This window comes from Canis lupus, chromosome 19 (genome assembly GCF_048164855.1).
Source record: "Canis lupus baileyi chromosome 19, mCanLup2.hap1, whole genome shotgun sequence".
NCBI lineage: Eukaryota > Metazoa > Chordata > Mammalia > Carnivora > Canidae > Canis > Canis lupus.
In genome coordinates this window covers 10187218-10203793 of record NC_132856.1, presented here as the reverse complement: position 1 = coordinate 10203793, position 16576 = coordinate 10187218, and the positions used below count along the sequence as shown (strand labels likewise).

At 45.7% G+C, this 16576-nt stretch overlaps 1 protein-coding gene across 1 annotated transcript in view; it reads right to left on the bottom strand.

Annotated features, from left to right (window-relative positions):
- LHFPL4 (LHFPL tetraspan subfamily member 4) overlaps positions 1-16576 on the bottom strand; it is a 33397-nt gene that overhangs the window by 16432 nt on the left and 389 nt on the right. Inside the window, exon 2 of the mRNA XM_072785257.1 lies at positions 15461-15964. Coding sequence (XP_072641358.1) covers positions 15461-15866 — 406 coding nt within the window. The 5' untranslated portion in view covers positions 15867-15964. The remainder of the gene's footprint in view (positions 1-15460; positions 15965-16576) is intronic.

The window sequence follows — 16576 nt, the reverse complement described above, 5'->3', positions numbered from 1 at the left end:
AGGCTCCATGCAGGGAGCCCGACGTGGGACTCGATCCTGGGTCTCCAGGAAAACGCCCTGAGCTGAAGGCAGGCGCTCAACCTCTGAGGCACCCAGGTGTCCCAACCTTGGTGACTTCTGAGTGGCTGGAGGATAAGAGGGGATGGAGACATTGGAGGGGATGGAGACATTGCACTGAGAACCCGCTGCACATTTTGGATTCAGAAGCATGTGAAAGAGTTACCTATGTGAAAGCCATAAGGCGGGCAGGAGTTGACTACTACTAAGTGACTATTGCCAGAGATTCTCACTCGGAATTAAAGCAACAAAGAATGGCAACGCACAGATCAAATATAACTCTCGGAAATAACGGATTAATCACAAAAACATAAAAATGAAAGTCTCTAAACCTCTTTTGACTGATTTGCCAATTTCCGAGAACTTATCCTAAGAAAACACTCATGGATATGCTCTCAGATTGAACTACAAGGATGCCTGTCACATTGTTACTTAAGAGAAAAATGAGGGGCACCTGGGTGGTGCAGTGGGTTACGCATCTGACTCTCGGTTTTGGCTCATGTCCTGATCTCAGGGTTGTGAGCTCAACCTGTGGCTGCCCACCCCCACCCCTTGCCCCCCCTACACTTAGAGCCCAGCACGGAATCTGTTTGGGACCCTCTCTCACTCTCTCCGTCTGCCCCTCCCCACTGTACACACATGCTCTCTCTAAAATAAACATAAATCTTTTAAAAAAGAGAGAGAAACAAGAGGAGGAGAGGGAGAAATAATAAAGGAAGAATGGAGGGCAGCCCGCGTGGCTCAGTAGTTTAGAGCTGCCTGCAGTCCCGGGATCGAGTCCCTGCATGGAGCCTGCTTCTCCGTCTGCCTGTGTCTCTGCCTGCCTCTCTCTCTCTGTCTCTCTCTGTGTCTCTCATGAATAAATAAATAGAATCTTCAAAAAAAATAAAGAATGGAGAGAAAGAAGCAACTTAACATCCAGCCATATAGGAATAGAGCTCTCTCCTATCACTCAGCTATGAAACTCTAATATAAATTTCCTCAGGTAGCTCCTGAGGAAGATTTAATGCTATAGAAAATACTTATGATATGTTAGGTTTCCAGAGGCTGCAAAAACAAACATAATATCATTTCACTTTGGGGGAAAAAACACTTACTTAGTTATAGCAAATAGTTCTGTAGAACTTACCATGCCAGGCACTATAATCTTTACATACCCTAGTTCATTTAATTTGCACAATAATCTGCATTATTATTTTCTTTTTACAGATGAGGACACTGAGGCACAGAGAGGTTATCCAAGTTATCCAAAGTCACAAAGCTGTTAAATTGCAAAACGTGCCGGCAAGTTTGAACCCAAGAGTCTGGCTCCAGAGCCTGCTCGCAACCAGTACTTTATATTGTTTATTTATTTATTTATTTTTCTTTATATTGTTTAGAGTGTAGGCCAAGCAGTTAAGAATGACTGATTCTGGGAGTGTGAGATTTTGCTCATTTCTAGTTCCTAGTTTTCTACGAAAAACAATGATAACTTTACAAAGCAGTACAGCTCTTGGAAAAGGGGAGGTACACAGAGAAGCAATCCAGCACAGAACATATGGCCAGCTGCCTGTGTCCCTGGTGTGTGTGTGGGGTCCCCTCCCTGGGGGTAAGGAAAGGATCAGGCTGCATATGGGGCTGAGAGGAGCCCAGTGAAGAGTCTGTGTCCACACTGAGACCACAGCTTTCCAAGGGACTGCTTCCCCATCACCCTGTGCACTCGGAGCACTAGGGAAAACCTCCAACAGAATGAGCGCCCCTAAGGGAAGGAGGGTGTCTATAGGCCCCTTGCTACAAGTCTGAGCACTGGCTCTGCTCCCCAGGGCAGGTGCTTCTATTACAAGGGAGACTGAGCATCTCCTAACAGTCACCCACAATCACTGGATTTATAGATCCAGGCCCAACCTGAGTGCCTGTCAGCCTGGGATGCTGGGGGTCAGGACCCCTGTGCCTGGGCTTACCACCACCCCCCCATCTAGCACCCAGATACTCGGAGGCACCCTGACCCCCCCTTCCCCTCACCAATCCAATCCATTCCCAAGGTCTACTGGCTCAACCTCCAAAAATATTCAGAATCTATCTGACCTCCCCTCCCCATCTCCACTGCACCCATCTGTCCAAGCCGCCATGATCTCCCTCCTGGACGACCACCGTGGCCTCTTAACTAGTTCTCAGCTCCCACACTTATCCCATCATCAGCTGTTCTCTGCTCAGTATCCATGGAAATGGATGGTACTACTCCCCTGCTTAGCGCCCTCCAAAAGCTCACCCCATACACTCAGAATAAAGTGCTGACACAGGCTGCCCACCTTCCCCTCCAGCCATTAGGCTTCCACTCCCTACACGGGGGCCACATTGGCCTCCTTTCTGTCCCTGAAAACATGTTAAGTTCAGCTCCACCTGGAGGCCTTTGTACTGACTGCTCTCTCTTCTGGGGGGGAATTCAGTCCCCAGTTCCTGGTTCCTGATTCTCCCATGGCTCTCCCTGCAGCCTATCCCGTCCCTCCAGCTCGGACCAGGCCCTTCCAGAGGGTTCTATCCCTTCTGGGCCCCCTCTGGCTCTTCTAGGCAGGTGTCCTTTCAAGGCCATCCTTCTTGGTTTCTCAGCTGCTAATCTGAGCAGCTGCTCTGGCTCCTTTTCTGGTTCCTCCTCCACCTGCCTATTAAAGGTCGGTGTTTCTAGTCTCTCCCCTTCTCCCAGCACACATTTTCCACGGGGCAATTTCACCCACCCTCAGACTCATTCGATGATGCCTCACATCTCTGTCTCCAGCTGAGACCTCTTCCCTAAGCTTCCAGCCCGAATAGCCAATTGCTTGCCAGACCTCTCCTCTTGCACATCCCAGAGGGCCTGCCAACTCAGTGTTTCCCAAACTGACCTGACCTTCCCCTGCATGTATGGGAATGTCAGTCCAGAGACCCAAACATCCAAGGAGGAAACCTGGAGTCATCTGTAACACCTACCTGGTCCTCACCCCAGAGAGCCCCTAGTCTCCTAAACAGGTCTCCCCTCTTCCCCCCTCCTCTCTCTGTACCTCTTAACAGGACAATGGGCTCCTAGCCTCCCACCAAGCCTCCATTCAGTCCACCCCTGCAGCAGCCACCCTATTCATCTTTCTAAGTCCAACTTCTAGGCCCTGGTAACTCTTAAGCCTAAAAGCAAATACCCAAGTGGCACCCAAGTGGCTCAGTCGGTTAAACATTGGACTCTTGATTTTGGCTCAGGTCCTGAATTCAGGGTCATGAGATCCAGCCTTGCATGGGGCACAACACTGGGCGTGGAGTCTGCTTGAGATTCTCTCTCCCTCTCCCTCTATCCCTCCCTCTTGTGCTCTCTCTCTGTTACCTTATTTTATAGATGAGAAAACTGAGACTCAGAAATTGTGTAACCTTCTTAAAGACAGTTGATAATGCCACACTTAGCATTCAAATTCAGGTTGTCTGACCACTGAATATGCTGCCTCCAAAGGAGTGGATGGTTGAGCTAGAACTTAAATCAGATGTCACCATTCACTCATTCAACAGACACTTATTAAGCACCTACTATGTGCCAGGCACAGACTCCTGGTCCAGGGCTCTCATTATACCATTAAACTTTTCTGGGATTAAAGTAAGGTTGGTAATGATAACAAACTGGGAATGAAAAGAAAAAGACAAAAATGAGAGGCTTTCTGAATAAGAATAGTTCAGCTCCTGTCCTCTTGACTCCTCCAACTCTTCCAACCCGTCCTCCCCATTGACAGCTGGATGTGATATGTCTCCCACTGCTTAACATTTCAAGTCTGTTCTAGGTATCACACAAAACCCAGGATGGAACTGACAATTTGATTATGAGAAAAAACAAATTTCACTATGGGGAAAACATCCAAAGACAAAGTCAAAAGATCAACTGGGAATATTTGTAACTTGTATCACAGAAAAAGAGCTAACTTTCTTAATATACAAAAAGTTCTTTTTTGTTTTAAAGATTTTATTTTTAAGTAAGCTCTATACCCAGTGTGGGGCTTGAACTTACAACCCTGAGATCAAGAGTTGCATGTTCTACTGACTGAGCCAGCCAGGTGCCCCACAAAAAGTTCTTACGTATCAAAGAGGGAAAACACCATTAACTTGATTAAAAAAAAAAAAAAAAAAAATATATATATATATATATATATATAATTACATATATATGAACTGACAGTTTAAAGAAAAGATATATATAAAAGGTGCCTGACTGGGACACCTGGGTGGCTCAGCAGGTTGAGCATCTGCCTTTGGCTCAGTGTGTGATCCCAGCGTCCCAAGATAGAGTCCTGCATCAGGCTCCCTGCATGGAGCCTGCTTCTCCCTCTGTGTCTCTCATGAATACATAAATAAAAAATCTTAAAAAAATAAAATAAAAGGTGCTTGACTTCCCTCATAATTAGAAAAAGGCAAATGATTACTATAAGAGAGTATTTTTTACCCATCAGGTTGGCAAAAATATTTGATAACATACTCAGTTGAAAAGGAAGTGGGGGGATCCCTGGGTGGTGCAGCGGTTTGGCACCTGCCTTTGGCCCAGGGCGCGATCCTGGAGACCGGGGATCGAATCCCACGTCGGGCTCCCGGTGCATGGAGTCTGCTTCTCCCTCTGCCTATGTCTCTGCCTCTCTCTCTCTCTGTGTGTGACTATCATAAATAAATAAAAATTTAAAAAAAAATAAAAGAAAAGGAAGTGGGGTAACAGGTCCTTTTATACATTGCTGCTAGGAGTTAACTCTGTACAATGTCTATAGAAGGGACTATGGCTGGATCTGTCAAAATTGTAAATATACAGACCATTTAATCTAGCAATGCTGCTCTAGGTCTTTTTTATCCTTATACTCACATATGTGTCAAATTATTTATATACAACATTATCCACTGAAATATTGTTATAGTAAAATATTATAAACATAACTATTGATAAAATAAAGGATGACACATCTATGCAAAAGTATATTATGCGGCTTTTTTTTTTTTTTTTTAGTTTTTTTTATTTATTTACTCATGAGAGACAGAGAGAGAAGCAGAGACACAGGCAGAGGGAGAAGCAAGCTCCCTGCAGGGAGCTCAACGTGGGACTCGATCTTGGAACCCTGGGATCATGCCTTGAGCCAAAGGCAGATGCTCAACCGCTGAGCCGCTCAGGCATCCCTATTATGCAGCTCTTAAGAAAAAGTAGTTCATTATACACTAAAATAGGATAACCCTAACAAGAGAGTGATAGTATGTGATATCTAGATTAGAGCATAAAAGGCAGCGTGATGGCCAAAACAATCTTCTAAAAGGAATACAGTTGGAGGACTCATACTTCTCAATTTGAAAACTCACTACAAAACAGCAGTGATCAGGACAGTCTGGTACTTGCATAAGGACAGACACAGATCTATTCCACTGATCTAGTGGAATGGATTAGGGAGTCCAGAAATTAACCCAGATATCTATGGTTAATTGATTTTTGACAAGGGTGCCAAGACCATTCAATTGAAAAAGAATCATCTTTTAAATAAATGGTGCTGGGACAGCTGGATAGCTGTATGCAAAAGAATGAAGTTGGACCTTTACCTTACTCCAAATATACAAATATTAACTCAGATGATCAGACACCTAAATGTAAGAAGCCAAAACTATAAACTCCTTGGTAAAAACAGAGGTAAATTTCTTGCGCCCTTAGGGGCACCTGGGTGGCTCAGTCAGTTAAGTGTCTGCCTTCAGCTTAGATCATGATCTCAGGGTCCTAAGATGGAGCAGTGTGTTGGGCTCTGCACTCAATGGGGAGTCTGTTTTTCCTTCTTCCTCTGCCCCCACCCCCACTCATGCTCTCTCTTGCATGCTCTTTCACAAATAAATAAAATTTTGGGCAGCCTGGGTGGCTCAGCAGTTTAGCACTTTCTTCAGCCCAGGGCCTGATCCTGGAGACCAGGGATCGAGTCCCATGTCAGGCTCTCTGCCTGCTTCTCCCTCTGCCTGTGTCTCTGCCTCTCTCTCTGTGTCTCTCATGAATAAATAAATAAAATCTTTTTTTAAAAAATTTTTAATAAATAAAATCTTAAAAAATAATAAATAAATAAAATCTTTAAAAAATAATAAATAAATAAATAAAATCTTAAAAATATTTTTGTGCCCTTGGATTTGCAAAGGATTCTTAGATATGACACCAGAAGCACAAGCAACACAAGAAAAAAAGATAAACTGGATTTTGTATAAATTAAAAACTTCTGTGTTTCAAAGAAAACTATCAAGAGAAACAAAAGACAGCCACAGAATGGAAAAAAATATCTGCAAATCATATATATAAGGGACTTGTGTCTAAAGTATACAAAGAACTCTTACAACTCAATAATAAAAAGAAAAATAACCCAATTAAAAAATAGGCAAAGGATCTTAATAGATAATATCTCCCAAGAAGGTATACAAATGGCCGATAAGCACAGGAAAAGACTCTCAACACCATGAATCATTAGGGAAACACAAATCAAAACCACAAGATACCAGTTCACACCCAGTAGGATGCCTATTATTTAAAAAGTCAGATAACAACAAGTGTTGATGAGAATATGAATAGGAACCCTCATATACTGCTATTGGGAATGTACAGTAGTGCTGCCACTTTGGAAAACAACCTGGTAGTTTCTCAAAATGTTAAATACAGAGTTGCCATTTGAGCCACCAATCCCACTCCTTCCAAGAGAAATGACAATGTACATCCATGCAAAAACTTGTACACAAATGTTCATAGCTGGAGATTCCTCAAAGAGTTAAAAATAGACCTGCCCTACGACCCAGCAATTGCACTGCTGGGGATTTACCTCAAAGATACAGATGCAATGAAACGCCGGAACACCTGCACCCCAATGTTTATAGCAGCAATGTCCACTATAGCCAAACTGTGGAAGGAGCCTCGGTGCCCATCGAAAGATGAATGGATAAAGAAGCTGTGGTTTACGTATACAATGGAATATTAGCCATTAGAAACGACAAATACCCACCATTTGCTTTGATGTGGATGGAAATGGACGGTATTATGCTGAGTGAAATAAGTCAATCGGAGAAGAACAAACATTATATCGTCTCATTCATTTGAGAAATATAAAAAATAGTAAAAGGGAATAAAGGGAAAAGGAGAGAAAATGAGTAGGAAATATCAGTGAGGGTGACAGAGCCTGAGAGACTCCTAACTCTGGGAGACGAACAAGGGGTGGTAGAAAGGAAGGTGGGCAGGGGGTTGGGGTGACTGGGTGACAGGCACTGAGGGGGGCACTTGACGGGATGAGCACTGGGTGTTATGCTATATGTTGGCAAATTGAACTCCAATGAAAAAAAAATGTTCATAGCAGCACTATTCATAATGGCCAAAAATTGAAACAACCCAAATGTCCATCAACTGATGAATGAATAAACAAAATGTGGTCTTCTCCATACAACACAACATCATGGCCATAAATGGCCATAAAAAGGAATGAACTACTGACACATGCTATGACACGAATGAACCTTGAAAACATTATGCTAAGTGAAAGGAGTTGCAAAGACTGCATATTGTATGATTTCATTTGTTTATTTTTTTAAGATTTCATTTTTAAGTAATCTCTACACCCAGCATGGAGCTCGAAACCACAACCCCAAGATCAAGAGTTGCATGCTCCACAAACTAGGCAAGCCAGATGCCCCTGTATGATTTCATTTATATGAAATGTCCAGAATGGGCTAAAATAGACATTAAGTAAATTAGTGGTTGCTTAGAAGCTGGGTTGGTTGGGTGGGGGAGCTTTGTGGGATGAGACCTAAAGAGTATAAGGCTTCTGGAGATGATGAAAATATCCTACAGTCAACTGTGGTAATGGTTGTACAACTCTATGAATATACACTTCATATGGATGGCATGGTATATGAGTTATGTCACAATAAAACCATTACCAAAAAAGAAAAGAAGAGAAGAAAAAAGAAAAAAGGACAGTGGGCAATGTAGCTTCTTCCTTTCTCTCTCTTTCTAGGATCATTCATTCCGAGGTCTCCTGCAAACGCATGAGAGTGCTTAGAAGTGGGCCTTCAGCCCCACGCTGCCTTAGATTACCACAGCCCTCGCTGTGGTCTTGGTTGTAACTTCAGGAGCAACCCTGAACCAGAACTGCCTGTCTATGCTGCTCCCAAATTCCTGTGACTCACAGAAATGGAAAAAATAAATGCCTGTTGCTTTAAGACACAAAGCTCTGGGGTAATTTGTTACACAGGTATAGATAACTAATATACCATTTAAGTAAAAAAAAAAAAAAAGTTTGCATTTGTTTGTATATTTATGAGATTTCTTGAAAAAGATACTCAAGACACTGGTGACAGTGGTTGCCCCAGAGAACTCTGGGAGGATCTTTGGGGAATGGGGACAGGCAGGAAGACTGGTGATGGCTGATTATATACCTTTTTTCCCCTTTTGAATTTTGTATCACGTACATGTATTAGTTATTTTCCAAAGAAACCCTTCAACAAATATAGGCTGATAGATAAAAGTCCGTAAACTCCGGATGGTGGCTGGGAAGCCTCCACAATCTAGCTTCCCATTCTGAACACTCACCACTCCCTGCCCTAATTGCTGGTAGTCCCCAAAACACACCAGGCTATTTCCTGACTTCATGCCTGGGATCATACTGTCTCTTCTGCCTGGCTGCGCTTCTCTTTCCGGCGCATCCTCTCAGACTCAGTTCAAATGCTGGAACTTTTTGGAAGACTTCCCTGGCTGTCCTTAACTGTGTCAGATGTCCCCCTTGTGCCCCCAGAATACCCTGTGCTTGATTCAGTCATTTCACGTGTCATGCACAGAAAAGTGATGATCTTTTCTCTCCTGCCTCTCCTATTGCCCTTTGAGCTGTATGGCAGTGAGGACTCTTACTCTAGATTCCCAGAGCCCAGCACAGTGCCTGACACACAGTGGAGGCTGTCAGTAAAGGACCGATGTGAGAAAGGAAGGGTGTAGGGAGGGAGGATGGAAAAAAGGAAAGAAGGGACAGTCAGGGGAGGAAGGAAGGCAATGGAGCAGGCAAAGAAAGAAGTCCCCCCTCCCCCCAGGGCTCTCAGCAGGTCATGTACATACAGAAATGTTACTGGATAAATAAACTCCCAAGCCAAATCTGAAACAAACTCCCAAAGAAATAGGGAGGAATGTGGATAAATGCTTTAAGCTGCAGTGACACTGCTGCTCCCAGCCCAGAGACCCCTGCTGATCAAGCACACATCTGGAAGGCCGGAAGGTACTCGCCTCACCTTGGGATCTCAGCCCCCTGCCACCATCCCCAGCTTCAGTCTCTCACTCTACCTTCCACGTCCTATTCCCTGCTGTGACTCCAGCATCCAAGCAGGGCCTAAAGCACAGTAGGCACTCAGTACTGAAGGAAGCACAGTCAGAAACATCTCCCTTCTGTGGGTCAAAGAGCCTCACTTTGTGATATGAACTTTTGACTCTTCTTGCTGGGACTAGGTTTTTTTCACCTGTAAAATGAGGCAGTTGAGCCAGCTAATTGGCAAGACTCTTCTCAGCTGACAGTTTATGACTTTTTTTTTTTAAGATTTTATTTATTTATTCATGAGAGACAGAGAGAGAGAGGCAGAGACACAGGTAGAGGGAGAAGCAAGCTCCATGCAGGGAGCCCGATGCGGGACTCGAACCCCAGTCTCCAGGATCACACCCTGGGCTGCAGGCGGCACTAAACCACTGAGCCACCTGGGCTGCCCAGTTTATGACTTTTTAAGGCCTTTGACCATCCCAGCAAGCCCGACCTCTTCCACCTGAGCAACAGGAGTTCCTCACAAGCTGCTCTTCACTTAGACTACGTCACAGGAATGACGTGACCATTTACTGAATGCCTACTGTACACTGGGAACCACACTCAGGGCTTTACATCCATCATTTTGTTGATTTCTTTCTACCACCTCTGAGGTAAGTACAATAATCTCCCCCAGGGCTCCTGGCTGGCTCAGTCAGTGGAGCATGTGACTCTTGTTTTCAGAGTTGGTTGTGAGTTTGAGCCCCACGTGGGGTGTAGAGGCTACTTAAAAACAAAATCTTTAGTAATAATCATCATAATCTCCCTTTTACAATAAAGAAACTGAGATGTAGAGAGGAAAACCCACTTATCCAAGGCCACACAGGTGGGAAGGAGCAGAGAGAATTCTAAGTCCTCTGCTCTTTTTTTTTAAGATTTTATTTCTTTATTCATGACAGAGAGAGAGAGAGAGAGAGAGAGAGAGAGAGAAGCAGGCTCCATGCAGGGAGCCCGATGTGGGACTTGATCCCGGGTCACCAGGATCACACCTGGGGCTGAAGAGGGCACTAAACCGCTGGGCTACCGGGGCTGCCCTAAGTCCTCTGCTCTTAAACCACTACTCCACACTACGCCTCGGACTCTCAACCAGGCTTCCAGCCCAAGTCTCTTCTCGAGCCAGCAACCTCCCCTTGGCTAACCTCACCCAGCCCACAGGTAAACACTAAGTATGAAGAGTGGACGGTTGTACCTTGTGATCTGTGTATTCCTCTCCCCAGTTCTAGTTTGGTTTTAAAAGCAGGTACTAGGGATGCCTGGGTGGCTCAGTGGTTGAGCACCTGCCTTCAGCCCAGGGCGTGATCCCAGGGTCCCGGGATCAAGTCCCACGTCGAGCTCCCTGCGTGGAGATTACTTCTCCCTCTGCCTGTGTCTCTGCCTCTCTCTGTGTGTGTCTCTCATGAATAAATAAATAAACAAATAATCTTTAAAAAGGGGGGGGAAGCAGGTGCTAGGTCCATTTAGACTTGTGTTAAGTTGCAGCTTCACTTTTCACTAGGTGTGTGACCCTTGGGCAAGTCACTTTAACAAGATGAACATGAAATGCTGTAAAGAATATGAAAATGTCTAGCCTCAAAGCTGACACCTTGTGTGTTCTCACTAAGTGGGCAAGACCAGGTAGCAGAGATACCTGGAGAAGCTGGCCCCTAACTCCATGAAGAGCAACCTGGGTTTTCTACCTCTCTACTTAACATTTGAGTCTTATATCAAAAACCTCTTGCCACTGCTCCCATCACTAATGCTCCTCTATAAATCCTTCATAAATCCCCAGGCTTTTGAGTCAGACAGATCAAGTTACCATGCTAGTTCCCCCATTTACTGTCTGTATGACCTTGGACAAATGACTCCTCTTTGAAGCTCAGTGTTTTCATCTGAGTAAAAGATGAAAAAGAGTAATTTTCTATTACAAAAGAGTAATAATGGTAGGTACCCCATAGGATCATTGTGAGGAGTAAATAATAGTATGCACATCAATGTTTAGCACATGGTCAAGCATAGAGAGAAGGCTCAGAAAATGTTAATTATTTTTCCTGAATAATAACAACAGTTGTAGTAACTCTGAACTGCCTGTTGATTAAAGACCAAATTCCCAACCCAGTATTCAAAGACTTACACACTTGTAGCCCCATCATTCCTTCCTCACCTCTCTTCCTTCTGCTCCCCTATATGGATGTCACACTTAAGACAGATGTGGCTTTCTTACCTCTGTGTCTCTGTCCATGATCTTCCTCTCCATTCACAATGCTCTCCCACACTTCAAATCTGTCCACATCCTCACCTCCCACTCAAGCCTCACCTCCCAACTACGGGGCTGCCTCCTCAATTGCCCTGGGTTTCCCCAGCACTTATAGCCCAGCATATATTAGTGTCTAGACCCTCCAGAGTGAGGCTTCTGTCTGCACCTGTCTTACCAGTGGTCATACCTGATTTCTCTTTTCAGAACTTGACCTTTTTCCACTGTCAGTCCAGGTGCTCCAGGGATAGGAATGTGGCTAAAGCCTTGGACAAAGTCACATTGATTAACTAAGAGGTGAATCCTTGGCCAAAGCCTGGGTCAATGAGAATCAGTCCTGGATCTTTTGCTGGAACCACTAACAGATGTTCTTTTTCCACAGGCATTGACAAGCTAAAGCAACATAAATTCAGAGCTGCTAGTAGCATTTTTATCACCTTTAAGAGAGAAGTGGACTTTAAAATGAGCTGACACAGGGGAACTAAGAAATGGAGACAGACATATTCTTAATGGCATTATTTGAGAATTTGGATCCATCCATGCCTGAAGCAAGTACCCCCTTTTTTAAAAAAATTATTCATGAGAGACACAGAGGCAGAGACATAGGCAGAGTGAGAAACAGGCTCCCTGCAAGGAGCCCAATGTGGACTCAATCCCAGGACCCTGGGATCATGCCCTGAGCCAAAGGCAGACACTCAAACACTGAGCCACCCAGACATCCCAAGATATTCTTTTTATAAGCTTTTACTTTTAAGTAATCTCTATACCCAACATGGGGCTTGAATTCACAACCCTGAGATCAAGAGTCCCATGCTCTACTGACTGAGCCAGCCATGCACCCCTGAAGCAAGATACTCTTGACTTTTAAGTTATGTGAGCCCAAAATCCTACCATCCCTATTTTATTTTATTTTATTTTTATTTATTTAGGCAATTTTAAGTTGGATTTCTCTCACTTGCCATTGAAAGAATGCTGACCATTATAGAGATTCAACCAGATGGTAAGCTTCCTGAGAGTGGGGATCGATCGCAGTGTATAAACCTAAATCCTTGGGGACCAGGATGATCTCAGTATTGTAGCACCTAGCACAGCGATGATCACAGAACAAGTAAAGAATAAATAGAGGAATAAGTATCTCTGAATTTTCCTAAGTTCCAATTTCCTAATTGTCCAGGGCTCTACACTTAGAAGAGTCTAAAATACTTGAATAAAAGTTTACTTAAACAAGAATTCTAATTCTTACCTGATATAAACAAGGCCCTTTGCTGCTCTGCAGCTCCCCTGAGAATGACTGATTTCTTATTTTCTAAATAGAAAGATCTTGGTGGTAGAGTTGTTTTAGGAGACACCCAGGGCTGAAAGAGATACTTTGAATCCACTTATGTAACTGATTAGTCTCCCACTGTAAGGATGACAAAACTGAGAGTTAAGCTAAAAACTATTGCTTAATACTGCAGGGTAGGGACGCCTGGGTGGCTTAGCAGTTGAGCGTCTGCCTTTGGCTCGGAGTGATCCTGGTCTGGGGATGAGTCCCGCATCGGGCTCCCGGGGCGAGGAGCCTGCTTCTCCTTCTGCCTATGTCTCTGCCTCTCTCTGTATGTCTCTCATGAATGAATGAATGGATGGATGAATGAATGAATGAATGAATGAATAAATAAATAAATAAATAAATAAATAAATAAATAAATAAATAAAATCTTTAAAAAAAAATACTGCAGGGTGAATCACCTAGGCAGAGTCGGCCAAGACCCCGTCCCATGACTCGTAGTCCAGTGCTCTAGCTTCTGTCCTGATGTCACTTCATTAAACAAAGTGAATTGGTCACTTACCCAGAGAACTCAGAAATCTCTAAGCAGAATGGAATAAACTGTTCAACTCTTAACTGGCCTCCTCAGCCCTCAGGTGTGGGAAAACAATACAAGGGAAAGAGCACTGGACCAGGAGTACTCCCTTACTGGCTATGAGACTTTGGATAAAACCTTCTCTCTAGTCTAAGTCTCTTATCTCTAAAGTGGGGGGAGGGGAAGGTGGGATTTGAAGGAGCTGATCTCTATGATCTCTGAAATTCTGTAATTATATGGGGTTATTGGGACACTTCATCAAATCCCTAAGACTAAACCCACATAAATTACAGAGAGTTGGAAGGCCAAGAGGTCAGCAACCCATATGCAGACTCCAAATTAAGGGTGAGGAATTGAGAATTCCAGATGAGTATACATTCTTTCCAGCTTGCCTTTGGAGGAAGAATAAAATGGAAATACATAAAATCACCTTCTGGGTACCACTGAGAAATACGGAGACATACCCCCACACTCTACAATTTCTCCTTTCTCAATTTTAAAGATCCTAAAAGACCCATATCTAAGTAGATGGACTGAGGCAGATTTGAAACAAGCTCATTAAAATGTCCTCATCTGAATTAACACTGCTTTCTTCAAAGTAGTCCTTTTGAAAGTTTGGGAAATTCTTCCAATGGGGCAGGAATTCCTCCCTGTATTTGTAAAAGTCCTCTTGGGGAAGCAAACTAGCCTCATGATTTTGCTCTCATACCTTGGCTTCATCCCAAGTGACAATTCTCAATTTGTTCACTATTGTATTTTCTGCACTTGGCCCTACGTGACTTCCAGTCATTTCCAAAAATCATATTCTTCCTTTAAAAGATGGAGGTTCCCCTCAATGATGATGTTCAAGAGAACACACCCCACACTCCAAAGACTACAATGTTCTAAGCAGTGGAGTCATCAGCAAGTGATATAACACCTCCTGCAGGGAGTATCTTTTGAAGAGGCCCACACTTGTTGAATGCCCTGAGGTGCTTATTGTGAAAGACTATCTCTACTGCAAAGATCATCATATTTTCCCTTCTCTTTCTCATCCCTAGAGCGCTCCAAACTTTACCTAACCATACCAGCCGTCCTCCCCCATTCCTGCTATATCTTGACCTCACTTTCTCCAGCCCAACTCTCTTTCCTACCTGCAATTAGGCAAATTCCCAAGTTGCTGAATCCTCAAAATCTGCCTTCGATCAAAAGATGGGTGGGGGGTGAGGACTCTAATGGATCCTGGAATACTGTCTCAGCAGTTCTTCTTCCCAAAAGGCCCTTCTCTAGTTCTTAGGGCAAGATGTCTGCCTTATCTAAACATTTCAAAGGGCTCAGGGATTTATTACCACTAGGCATAGCACCAGAACCCTCCCTGCATTGGGTGGGGGTAGGGGGTAGAGACCTGCCCTGTCAAGACCCCCATGTTGCCAAGTGCTGTCAACCACCCGCATTTCAAATACTGGATAGATACTACTAGACACGCATATCTTCCTAAGCTCCTTTATCTTAATACAGAACTTAAAAGTTTACCAGATACTCTTTCATTCGCTCTTGGAATCCTCTTCATTGTTTTACAGATGGGGAAGCCTAGCCTCAGGGAAGTAAAGTGAAACACCCAAGTTGATAATGTCAGCAAGATAAAGGTCAAAGTCAGATCTCTGGATTTCCCCCATCTCATGCTCTTTTTGATACAACAGAAATTGCTCACTCCTAGAGTAGCTCCTCATTCAGATAATTATTTCCTGTAGGACAGCCAGAAGAGACTCTCAGAGACCCTCAGAGACTCTAACATAACACTAACCCATTCGTAAATGCAGTCTGCCCATATCCAAGCACGCAAACTCAAAGACCCAGTCCTACGGTTCTGCCTCCTGCCCCAAGGTGTCTCTCTCATAAATCCCCTGCCTAGTGGCTTCTGAGGGTCAGCCAAGGAGGTGTGTCTTTAGCCAGAGGAGTAGAATCTCTCTGACCCCTCCAAGAAGGGGTCCTGGAAGGAAGGAGCCCCGTCCTCGGCACCTGTTCTAGGGGTGCCACCCCCACCCCTCCCCTACCTGCCAAGAGCTGCATCCAGGCGCAGATCTTGTAGACCGTGGCCGTGTTGCAGAAGAAGAAAAGCGCAAAGCAGGTGATACAGCCGAGGATCAGCACCATGGAGAGCAGCACGAAGAAGGCGGCTGCCTTGAAGGCGCCGGACGGGATGGTGCTGAAGTCGGTGAACGAGCCTCGGCAGGTGAGCTCGCGGCCCGCCAGCCCGCTGCCCACACAGTAGTGGAAGAGGCCGAAGTAGCCAGGCTTGGGGGTGCTCACGCTGTCGCCCACCCAGTAGGGCTGGATGAAGACCACCACGTTGATGATGGCGAAGCAGATGGTGAAGATGGCCCATAGCACGCCGATGGCCCGCGAGTTCCGCATGTAGTGCTCGTGGTAGAGCTTGGAGGCCTCCTGCGAGGGCAGCATGGTGCCCGGGGGCGGGGCCGGCGGCGGCGACGGCGGCTGGCGGGGGCCGCCGGCCCGGGACCGACCGACCGCCGGGCTGCGAGGCTGACGGGCGGGAGCTGGGGACGCACGCGAGAGGCGGCCTGAGCCAAGAACTCTCGAGGGCGGGGCCTGGGGCGGCGCTGGGGGACCGAGAGGGAGGGACGGAGGAGCCAGGGGGTCCTGAGTGCTGGGGCGGTGGGGCCGGGGGCAGCGCGGACCTCCGGGGGGGGCTTCGGGAAAAGACCTGCGAAAGTTGGGGGGCGGGGTGAGGGGGATGGGGTGTGGATATGGGAGCTGCAAGTGGGGGCTGGCTAGGAAGTAGTCACGGAGGTGACGGGGAGGGGGCCTGGGGGCTGGGGCCGGGAGAGTAGGAAGGAGCCGCGGGGAGCTGGGATGGAGGGAGGCTGAGGACCGGTACCGGGGGTTAGCAGAGGGGCTGCGGAGGGAGCGTGGAAGGGAATCTGGGGACTGGTATCAGGGTTTAGGAAAAGGAGGTTTGGGATTGGGTGTCTAGAAAGGCGCTGTGGAGGGGGGCATACGAGGGTCTGGCACTGGGGGACCGGGAAGGTGCTATGGGGGCTGGGGCAGGGAGGGCGAAGTGGGGGGATCGGGATGAGGCTAGGACTGCAGGGTCTGAACGCGGGGTGCGGGTCTGGGGGTCCCCCAGAAGGCAGGACTGGATGTGGGCT